The sequence below is a fragment of the Manis pentadactyla genome, chromosome 12 (assembly GCF_030020395.1).
Source record: "Manis pentadactyla isolate mManPen7 chromosome 12, mManPen7.hap1, whole genome shotgun sequence".
Taxonomy (NCBI): Eukaryota; Metazoa; Chordata; class Mammalia; order Pholidota; family Manidae; genus Manis; species Manis pentadactyla.
In genome coordinates, this window is record NC_080030.1 from 45,627,181 (window position 1) to 45,639,354 (window position 12,174).

The 12,174-nt window shown below is 33.8% G+C and overlaps 1 protein-coding gene across 6 annotated transcripts in view; it reads right to left on the reverse strand.

Annotated features, from left to right (window-relative positions):
- Positions 1-12,174, reverse strand: part of STXBP5 (syntaxin binding protein 5) — a 176,759-nt gene that overhangs the window by 50,020 nt on the left and 114,565 nt on the right. For all 6 annotated transcript variants that reach the window (XM_036906916.2, XM_036906914.2, XM_036906912.2 and 3 more), the window contains exons 14-18: positions 11,214-11,254; positions 10,168-10,388; positions 9,475-9,653; positions 7,023-7,148; positions 5,170-5,321 (exon numbers count right to left, since the gene is read on the reverse strand). In XM_036906916.2, the coding sequence (XP_036762811.1) occupies positions 5,170-5,321; positions 7,023-7,148; positions 9,475-9,653; positions 10,168-10,388; positions 11,214-11,254 (719 nt within the window). The remainder of the gene's footprint in view (positions 1-5,169; positions 5,322-7,022; positions 7,149-9,474; positions 9,654-10,167; positions 10,389-11,213; positions 11,255-12,174) is intronic.

Genomic DNA, 12,174 nt, shown 5'->3' on the forward strand with positions numbered 1-12,174 from the left:
CAGTGACAAACATATGTACTTGTTCTTTTCACAGAAATTCTCATGGATAATAACTCTCTCACTTCCTTTAAGTCTTTACTTAAGTCACCTGGTTATTCTATTTAAAATTTAAGAACTCTGCCACTGATAATTCAAATCTCCTCTCATTTAATGATTTTTCTGTTTAGCACTGTTATGCAATTTACTATATATCACTTATCTTTTAAATTATCTGTCTTTTCCAGTAGAATGACTGCCATGAGGACACTGTTTTGTTACCCATAGCAGTGCATAGCACGTGGTAGGTGCTCATAGGTATGGAATAATTGAATGAATATATGTGAAAGAATTTAATGGCATATAATCTAATCCATACTCTATTACAGCCAGATTCCCTTCAACAAATATTCTGAGCAATATAGTTACCTAGGCTTTCCCCAAATGCATCCCAACCAAATTTACTAGCTGGGAATAACTGACATTTACTGAATGCTTGTTATGTGCCAGATACTGCTGGAGTCACTTAGCCCTCACTGCAGCTAAGGCAGACAGTATTACCCTCATTTTCTGGAAGAAGAAACTGAGATGCTGAGTGTTTCAGGATTCTTTCTCAGTGGCAAACACCTAGTTAGTTTTAGAGACAGTGGAATTCATTGTCACCGTCAGAGGTATTTTCCTCGTTAAAGTTCTTATTACATTTGGGCCAAAATTTCTTTTCTCAGTAACTTGCTTTCAAAATGAAAAGGAAATACAAACAATATAAATGGTACTTCAAACTCTTTCATACTTCTCACACTGGCATATTCAGCAGTTATGGCACATTACTGGAACACATTAAGTTGTGGTCACTAGTAACAGAACAACTCTCAGGTGTCAACAATGGTCCAGTCACAAGATAAGGCACATTACATATGCTATGGTGTTGCACTAACTCTGTGAAATGGTAATCACCCTCACTCTACAGAGAGGATCCTGAGCCTCAGAGCAGTATCTTTTCTAATACCATACACATTAAAAGAGGGCTGAGATTTAACTCAGATCTGCCTTAAAAAATAATAAAACCTCCAAGTATGTTCACCTGAACCACTCTTAATCCAGTTTTCTGCTCATAGTATGTATGTAATCAATCCTTATAATGTAAACACAGTGAACCCAGACATACGTTTCTTTACTTGCTTATGCCTCCACCAGCCTCTCCCTCCACAGCCCCCTTAGACACTGTATGACCTTGCAAGGATCATTCACTTTGTCTCACCTTTGTCCTCATCTCTGAAGCTGGTTACAGGACCAGGGGAGATGGCTGATAACATCAGTGTTGGAGAGCTGATACTAGATGTGAAGTCAACATGAACCACGTCAGGACCCCCAGGGGGTGCTAGGAAGATGGATTTGGTGCATAGTTTCAAGAAGTTTCAAGGTCCCTCCAGTTTCTGCCCTAACCTCCACATTCTTTTGCCAAGTGTATACAACCTGTCCCTTGGCCCAATTGGGCAAGGAAGACTTGGGAAAGGTCCCCTACCTTCTCACTGGGCTGCCCTTCTGATAATAAGACTTTCTCTGCTTCAAACCTGGTGACTCAGAGATTGGCATTGGGCACATGAATCTGGATTTGGGGGTTTGGTAACAATAGGACTTAATATTCCACTGATAAACATCATTTCCTTGGTCTAAGTTATGATTTCTTTATCCTGCCATCAAATGTGGCAGTCACCCTTTATATAAGGACAATAAGCCCACCTTTTCTCTCAAATGTTTAAACAGGAAGCTTAATTTATTATTTAAAATGTTGAACAAAACATAATCATATATTATTCAACACAATATATCCACTAACTGAGGCATACTTATCAAAGTTAGTATCAGGACACACACTGACCCACTAGGTTCCATGGTGTTTTCTGTGAAGGTTCAGGTAGGTTTTTGGAGCCAATCTGTTACAATTACTAGCTTTAATGTTGTAGCACAAAGCAGCCAGAGATACATAAGCAAACAAGCATGGTGCTGTTCTACTAAAACTGCAAAAACAGGCAATGGGCCAGATTAGGCTCACAGACAGTAGTTTGCTGACTCCTGGATTAACCAGTCTTGTAATTGTCAAAGTGAACCAAGTACTTAGGTCACTTCCACCTGCCTGGTTCACAAAAATATCATGGAATTCTTTATCAGACACCTGATTAACTTCAGGAAACATTATGTCAACAGGCTGCCATGAGCCATCAATATAGTTACCAAATTAAAAAAAAAATGTTGATTTTGGTGCAACTCACTTTTAGTGAATTCCTACTGATTTCTATTGTTACCTCTATTTCAATATGCACACAAAGTATCTGCTACCTAGCAATTCATTCTATAATTCAGACTTATCTGTCTATCAAATTTACTGATGTGTAAAATACTTGACCTCCATTAGCTAGGGGAAAAATTTAAAAGTTCTCTTTATAAATTTTCTTGGTATCTTTGTTTATTGCTTGGTCTACCTTTTTACATACTGTAGCTTAGATTTTAATTTCTCTGTATTATTTTTCATACTCTCCACAGTGAAACATCATTCTTTCAAATGGAAAATTGAGAAACAAAATTATTTACTTCTATGCTCTGTTTTTCACCTTACATTTCAAATCATACCTACTAACTTAAGAGGGGTTAATCATTCCTTGGCCATATGTTCATTGTAACCAAACATTTTGCTGTATTTCCCATTTTTTGGAAATTAGCCTTAATTCAACACAGTACTTACTGATCTATGCAAAATTTAATTAATTCTTGATTGTATTCCTTATATCTTATATGGTATCTTTTGTTTCCTATAAACACACACACACACACTCACAAATTTCAACTAGAACTGCTGGGCTCCACAGATATTTCTCTTTTTCTGTCTTGCTGAAAATATTGAAGACTTAAAGGTAATTGCAACTGTATAGTCAAAAACTTCATTTTTAGAGCATCCTCTTCATAACTCTGAAGCTATCTTTCTTAAAGTCTAGATACAGCTTGATGCCTCTAATCTCCTTTATAATGATCAACTTCAAAGACAAAGCAAGTACTTTTCCTCATGTATCTATCACTTTCATATCACTAACTAGATCTTATTTGGGATTTATAATTATTTTCAGAATAGAAATTCCCTTTTGTGCTCTCCACAAGTGAAAAAGTGACCAGCAAGAAAAGACATATATTATCATGTTTCTCTTTTAGTAGAATTAAGACTTTGGCAGATACATAGGTAGCTGAAATATTTCATCTCTATTTGTTCCTGTGACAATTTCATAATTTTTATTATAAAAATGTACACATTTTAGTTAATAGTTCAACTGTATTTTCATATACCTCTAAAAAATTTAAAGTTAAATGTAATGCTTTATCTTATAAAGTAATTTCATGAGTGGCACCTTATTCTTTAAGAAAATATATTAACATCATTAGCAAAAAAATGCCTCCAATTCAAATTCATCTATTAAAAGAGATAGAAGAACAATTTGATGGTGTTTGGGCTAGACTTCAAGAATATACTGTGAAATATAAATAATTACATATTAGAATTATGGCACAAATATTCTTAAGATGTTAAAGAATATTTAAAAATAACTTTAATTTTCATTTAAAACATAATTCTAAATATTGCTATCATGAGCATAATAAGTAAATGTCTTACCCTATTACATAAAACTCAAATAGTTCTCCTGTGCCTTAACACCTAACTCCTAAACACAAAATGAAACAATAATATGAATAATATTACGTGGTTTACTATAGAATAAAGTAGGATGAATAATATTACGTGGTTTACTATAGAATAAAGTAGGATGTGGTGAAATTTAAGAAAAAATATTTACACATGGTAAAACTGGTCTCTATCTTTGGATAAATTTAGATATTTAATTTGTAGCAATTTTATGTAAATTATGTAATGAGAGGAGAAATTAAGTTTAAAAGTAATACAATTTTTACTGTAGGTTTCTAGTAAAATTATTACATATTTGTCTCTTCCCCAAAAATGTCTTCTCTATCATGACAATGCTTTTCCTAACAGCAAATATTAGTTTCTTTGCTTTATAAAGAAACTGGATCAGGATATAAACATTTCAATAGCTGTTTTCATTTACATATTATGAGCTGAATTTAAGTAATAAGAAAATTATTTTAGATATAGAATGTTTTAGTAAACTTTTAAAAATAAATGAGAAGAAAACAATGATTTTACAGACAAAAAACAAACATGCCATGACCTTACAGACACACAGAATATATAACTTACTTAAAAAAGAAGAACGGAGTTTTTTCACAGATTCAGAATATAAACTAGAAAGGCCACACATGCAAGAAGTCGCAGTCAGCATACCTTTGTGAAGCAATGAAAAGGCAGAAGGAAAAGACAAAGACACTAGAATGGTATGGCTGGGACAACAATTTTTGCTGAAGATAACACGATAAAATGATCACACACAAACAAAAATGGTAAAAAAAAAAAAACCTAACCATCAAGCCAAAGTGATGAGGTCTATCACCTTTTTCTACACTCATGAATTGTGATTCCGGGAGTATTAGCTAATAATGTCCTGAGAGCAACTGAGACATGAATCTTAGAATTTTAAATCCGAGGGATTGAATTAGCAGTACAGACCAGAGCTTCCCAGAGTTGGACTGAACACTGTCATTCTGCAAATGTGGTGCATTTGCCCAAGATAGTTTCCCCTGTGTCCCTGGTGCAGATGGGCAGGTGCTGGGAGACCGAGCCCGCAGGCCTGTTCCTGCTGGAGGCCTCATTAATATACCCCTATATGCCAGAGACCCATGCTATTTACTGAGTGTGTCATGAGGTGTAACATGCTGGTATAGACAGCTAACTATACATGTGTTTCATAATGTATTAGTATTAAAGCATTTAAAATTAAGACCAATTACCTAGCTAACAAAAAGAAATGCTATAAAGAGAATTCTTAACGGATTTGTGTTTGCACTGAATCAAGGCTGTCTGAGAACACTATTTTCAAAGAACGTAAATTCACTTTTGCATCTACGTTTTTTTTTTTCACATGGGAAATGACTCCTCTGAATTAAATAGTTGAAACAATGAATGTTGGTCTCACAACACCAAGCAATAAAAGGGGCAACACTTTGAAATTAGCTTTTGTTCTGTAATAACAATTCAGCATTTATAGAAATCCGAAAACTCAGTTTTCTTTTTACCTCCTGAAGGCTGTCGAGATTTACGAGGAGACCGGGGTTCTCTCCGATAAGGATCATTGGAGCCATATAATTCAATAGTGCCCAGGTTGAGAAGTACTGCTTTCTGGAGGTAGTCTACCAATGCAATGCCATTACAATTGCCAAAAACTGCCCTGGGAGTAAGAAAAGAGCAAATATTTTTAGCACAAATAATTTTAAGAAAACATATGGTAGTCTATAAGGCTAAAAGATAAGCATGATGGGTCTTCAGAAAATTCCTCTTTGAAACAAAAGACTATCACATACATGGAAATATAGGTTACATATACCTTCTCATGGAACTGTGTGTATTTTCTACATTCATGATTACAAATCAGTATCATTAAAAACATTTGGCACAGGAGTTGAAACTGGTCGGAGACAAATCTCTACACCAGGCAATGTGACATCCATTTTTCTGACTTGGGGGCATCTTGAACCCCTCAGGGGAAGATATTTTCTTTCACTAGGGAAGCCAAGAGATTATGCTTTTGGGAAAGTTTGGTAATCTCTACAGTCAAGAATAAAAAGTAGAAAGCACGTAACTTGGAGGCCTCCCTTTGAAGTATTCCAAATACCTTCTGAATTATGAATCAGGAACTACAAACAAAGCAACTATGAGTAAAGGAGTTTTATTCTTTTAAGGTCTCTTAAACCAGGAGTTGAAAACAGAAATATATGGAGGGCCTATATAACTAGGTAAAACAGGCCAAAGAAGGTCTGTAGTGACCTGGAGAGTGTACAATCCATCTAAAGAAGAAAAGCTTCAATTCAATTCTTGCTGACTATTGAAGAAGTAATGGTGACGCTGGCCACATAATCAGATTTTTCAGTCGAAGCTCTAGATATGGATTTTCCACATTAAATAATCTTGGCAATTAGTTTAAGTTTTAAAGATACACAAAAAGGGCTAAACAAAATATAACTGTGAGCTCTTGGGGCCTGTGATCAACTGATTTGCAACTTCCTTTGAAATTACCTCTTGATTCTTTTTCTTATTCTCTGTTTGTTTTCTTTATGGCTGTGGGCAGTAAAATATTAAAAAGGACATTTGTGTTCTGATGTGGGCAGCAAATAAAACACGAGACAGGACTATAGCCTGTGTTAGTTGGGTGCTCAACTGCAAGCGACAGACTAGGTGGTAGTAGCTACAGGAGGAAGAAGAAAGGTGAATGAGACCCTAAGGCTAGCACTGAGGCAGGAGACAGTGGCCTACACACGACAACAGTCCTGGGACTCAACAGTGAGCATGTAGTTTCTCTTATCCCACAATATTGATTTTTAAAACAAAAATACTTTGTAAGTCTATCATATTATAATAGAAAGCATGTACAATTAACATTATATACTTGTAGGTATGAACTGATAAATTCACGTGCAGTATAGATGAATACTTAACTAAACTATCACTTTGCTTTCATGATTTATACAAGTTAACTTTGGAAGCAGAAAGAACAAATTAAGAGCTATGGTTCAACTATCAAAGACAGCTTAGAGCACAGTCTTCAGGGTTGATTTGTTAGACCTTCATTATACTGAGTTTTATTAAAGAAAGCATATCCAGGAGAGGATATATTGACTTTAAACCTTTATCTCAAGTAATTCATTGGTCCATGAGGTATTTAACTTTATATCAGGGAGCAGAATTAGTATACCCAGAGTAAATTACTCAGACAGAATTATGTCACAAATAAACATTAAATTTGGTTTTAAGTTAAAGTTCTACAACTCTTTGAGGGAGGCTATAATAAAGATCATCCTTTGCATTTTTAAAAGTAAAAAAAAAATGTATTGAATACCATAAAAAGGCTGAGAAACACATAAATTATACTTACAATCCATAGGAAGAATTCACTGCCAGGCTGGTTATTTGTTGTGGTGGTTCTCCACCCACCCACACCAACTGAATAACTAGTTCTGTCTGATAACCTGGAGACTGTTTAAGTGGTGAACTTTTAACTCTGTAATAAAAGAAAACATGTTACCGTTCAACCTATCTTCAATTATCCTATCAGCCTGTGTAATTTATAAAGTCATGCATAAATAACTGTATAAAAAATAGCCCTATATATGAAATTGTATGAATATAAACAAAGGTAAATATCAGAATACTGTCCTCTGGAATCACTGCATCTAGTTGGAGATGAAACATGTACATAAATAACAAAAACAAAAATAGAAAGTCATGTGTTAAGTATCACATGTAAAGTGGTTGCGGGCAGATAGAAAGTGGTGGGTAGGAAGGGCAGGAAGGGACAGGGAGAGGAATGAGGAGAAGCAGCTGCCCAGAAATTAAGGGGAAAAAATGCATTATGTCAAAATAACGCTTGGGAGTTCTGCAGTTTCAAAATAACTGTCTGGACAAATACCCTGCAAAGGCACAATTAAAATACTTAAATAAAAACAAAAAATTTTACTGGTAAGAAAGAGTAAGTCAAGTAGCTGCTTTTAAAATGTTTCTTCAGAAAACCAAATACATACAAAGGCATTTTGTATAAAAAGATCAAAAAAAAGCTCAGTATTTGTTTAACATCAATTTGGTTATATTTAGATTTTTAAAAATTGGCTTTGGGACTATGGGCTAAAATATGTGAAGTTAAGAAATAAAAATAAAATTTTTATTCCTGAAGACCATTAAAAGGAAAAAAATGAGGTATGACTCAAATTGCCTGTGATTAAAAAAAGTCACTAGAGAATATGAAGATTTTGGACAAAAAAACACTCACAAAAACAATACCAAAAAAAATCCCTCAAAGACAAACTGTACTCTCTATGCTTATAAAAATTAAATTTAACAAAAACTGGAGAAACACACACTAAAATTAGATGTAAGAAGATTAAATGGAAATTTTACAAATTTAAGTTTAAAGTAAAATAGTACTGAATAAGTAAAAGGGAAGAATGTACAATTCTGTATTTCAAAGTCTCCTTCTAGTTAAAAATGGGCCAGAACTGTAGCAAAAGGAGGTGTGTGTGTACATACATGAGAGAGAAGAAATTCGAGACCTTTCTGAGACATACTATTGCTTAACCTCAGTGCTTATAGTGATTAGATTAGATTAGAGCTTCTCATCCTTGGCACCACTGGTATTTTGAGCTGGTTAATTCTTTGCTGTGGGGCACTGCCCTGTGCACTGTAGGATTATTTACCATCGCACCTGGCCTCCACACACTAGATGCCAGTAGCACCCCATTCCCCTGATGTGACAGCCAACACTGTCTCAGACATCACCGAATGCATCCTGAGGAGCAAAATCATCCCTGTGAGAACCATGGGCATAGACCACACAATCTTAAATTTATGTAGACATAAAGATGTTTTTTTAAAGTCTATACTTTTTAAATGATTGGCATATAAAAAATCTGCCTTATCTTTGAAGTGAATACATTTTTGATTACATATACATTTTTCACAGCAATTGTTGGATTATTCACCAATAGAAGAGATTCTAGCAGATGGAAGGCAAAACAGTACACAGACTGTTTTTTTTAACATATGCAAATTCTCTCAACACTGTCTCTATCTTTTGCCTCCACCCCCACCTATTCCAACTCTTGTACTGAATCTCCTTGACATATTCCACAATCACATCTCAGTCATTACCCTAATCGACTTCTCTGCAAATGTAATACTTTTTAATCACAATCTTAATGAAATTCTTCAATTATTTTAACTGTTTCCTCATTCTTTCATTCCTCTGCCTTATTCAAGGCTCATATCCTTTAAAATAACTTAACCACTTAATAATATAAATAGGGCAGAAAAAAGGAAAACTTCATCCAATTTATTCTTATATAAAAGCAAAATGTATTCAAACCTAGAATGCTACAATAAAGGTATTTAAATCATAATACTGTGGTATTAGAGAAGATTCAGGAAAAGACAAGAAAACAATTACAAACTGTCTGAATGTCTTAAGACTGAAAAAACAGAATTTTCAAGGTGGTAGAAAGCTGTCTAAACACACATTTGATCCACATATAAATCCAGACAAAAAAAAATCAGTGGATTTAGAAGATTGAGTTATATGTACAGGAAAGGTCATGCTAATCTACCAGTATGTTTAGAGATGAAATATTAATACTTTAAGGGTAAAATCATGGAACACAATCATATTCCTCTTGATGCCACAGAAAAATGAGTTGGAGTCACCACAGCAAAACACAGAAAGAGATGGTCTTATGTCATTTTACTTTATTACAGGAAAATGTTACTGTAGGTTTACTAAAGCTTACAATTTATCTTAAGAGGCCATTTCCAAAACATCTGTTTTTTTCATAACTTACTTTAAACAAGGGACATTATCACGAAGTCCATCAGATGAACTGCTACTGGTAGAGGGATGAGACTGAGGAGGAATGGGCTGAGGATTGGCACCCCCCACTGGTGTTGGCAAAGGTGGGGCCTGTTCAACCTCTGGGGATTCCATGTCATTTATCTCATATAACAATCGAACTTCAAGCATCTGCATAAAAGTAAGAGCTTACTTATTCCTAATAATCAGTGTTGTAAATGTTATTACAGTTTATGCCCCCCCATACACACATACTTCAGTGGAAAGGACATTTTTAAAGGTAAAAATTTAGCAAGCTTTCTAAATGTAAGGATCCAGCAAAGAAAAACATGTTTCTGACTCAGCTTTATAAAAATGATTGTATGCGTGTATAAGTGAGAGCATCCATACACAAATGATTTTAGAATTTATGGCATTCCTGTTAATACCAAAATAAGAGTATGCTCATATACATGTTAGCTTTCCTCAGATGAAACATACACTGTATTTAAGGATTTAAATGTTTAGTGAGAAGATACACATAAAAATGTTATTTTTCATAAAAGATAAAAGGCAATGTAAATACTGAGCTGTTTTAAAAAATGTACAAAACTGAGTCTTCTAGACAAGAAATAGTCTTCTAAATACTTCAAATAATTTAAAATGTCACACATAATGCCATTGAAAATAATTAACAGACTATTACCGGAATGACTTCTGTAATCACTTCTTGTTTGCTGAATCTATAAATAATGACATGAGCTGAAACTCCAGCTATGCACAGCATTCTACTCTCTGGGCACCAGGAGATGATCTGAATGGCATATGGATCCTCATCTACAATATCTGTGTTTGGCCTGTCATCTTTATTTCTTGACTTTTCAAATACTTTAGATGTCTTCAGTTTATATAATACTTGTAGAGTTACTAGGAAAAGGATAATATATGTTACACATTCTAATACAAAAGAACAAATATAAGGTAATATTTAATCAGTAAGGAAAACAGTCTATATATTTATTTGAGCCATATTTTTATTTCTAGATTTACATTTCTCTATTATACTTATAGATAATGTATTCACTATACTCACTGACCAAAGAAAGTTATAATCATTGTATTCATTAAAAAAAATTCACCATTATGAAGAATTTAGATAATTTGAAAATATCAACATATTTTGTTTAAAAAAAAGTATAAATATAATGAAAATAATAAAATATATTATAAAAATGATTTTCTACATTTTTCTCTACAGAAGTTAGCAATATAATCTAAGACTTCTACATGACAAAACATAATACATCCCGAATTAACTGGATTCTCCCTGACTGCTTGCTATGCAGTGTTTTGCAAACAAACATTAGCCATTCAAAGCATTTTTTCCTTTGTTTATTATGTTACCATCATATATACTTCACAAAAACACAAACTTTTGTGTCATAAATTTAGAATCAGGCATTAAATTCATCAAATTTCTGTTGATTTTAAACATATTCCCATTTCTCTTACCTCTGTGTTAGGAAGTGAAGGCTTGAGGAAATTTTGAAGAAAGGATTTGAATACTTCTGTTGAGGATTATTCTTGATTTTACTAATCAATAGCCTTAAGAATACCTTTACTCTATTAAAATTCTAAACTCATATACTTGATGAATCAGGTATTAAATTTACAGCCTCCAAATTTCAAATTAAATATTACAGGACAGCAATGATTGTACAACATATAACAAACAACATTCAAAACACTTACTTGCAGAGGCATCCCAGAACTTAATGGAACCATCAGCATGCCTATGAAAAGCAAATGAGAAGAATGTGATAAAGAAAAGGAAAAAAAGATCACATTTTTTCCTTCTTGAAGTATACTGTTACTTAAAAAAATTTTTTTTATTGAATATATTTGACATATTATTATATTGGTTTCAAGTATACCACACAGTGATTCAATAGTTACACCCAATATTAAATCTCAACCCCAACTAATATAGTTGCTATCTATCAACATAGAAAGATGTTACTGAACCATGACTATATTCTTCATGCTGCACTTCCATCCTGCACTTCCATCCCTGTGACCAACTTACATTATGAATGAGATTTTTGTACCCCTTTATTCCCTTCATTCAACCCACTGACCAACCTCAACCCCTCCCCCATGGTAACCACCAGTTACTTTTTACTGTCTATGAGTCTACTGCTGTTTTGTTGTGTTTTTAGATTCCACACATAAGTGAAATTATATGGCATTTGTCTTTCTTTGCCTGGCTTATTTCACTTAGCATTAACACTTAGTTCCATCCACGTGGTTGGAAATGGCAGGATCTCTTTCTTTTTCTATAGCTGAATAATATTGCATTGTGTGTATGTACCGTATCTTCTTTATCTGTTCATCTACTGATGGAGACTTTGGTTGCTTCCTATCTTGCATATTGTAAATAACGTAGCAATAAACATGGCAGTGCATTTATCTTTTGTTTTGAGATTTTGTTTTCTTTGGGAAAATTCCTAGAAGTAGAGCTATTGGATCATATGGTATTTCATTTTATTTCTATTTCCAGTGGAAGAACCTTCAAACTGCTTTCCACAGTGGCTTCATCAATTTAACTACCACCAACAGTGTAAGAGGGTTTTTCTTTTCTCCACATTTTTGCCGTAAATATTTTGTTATTTAAAAAAGGTATCACCAAAATGAGGAAAACAATAAAATTTAG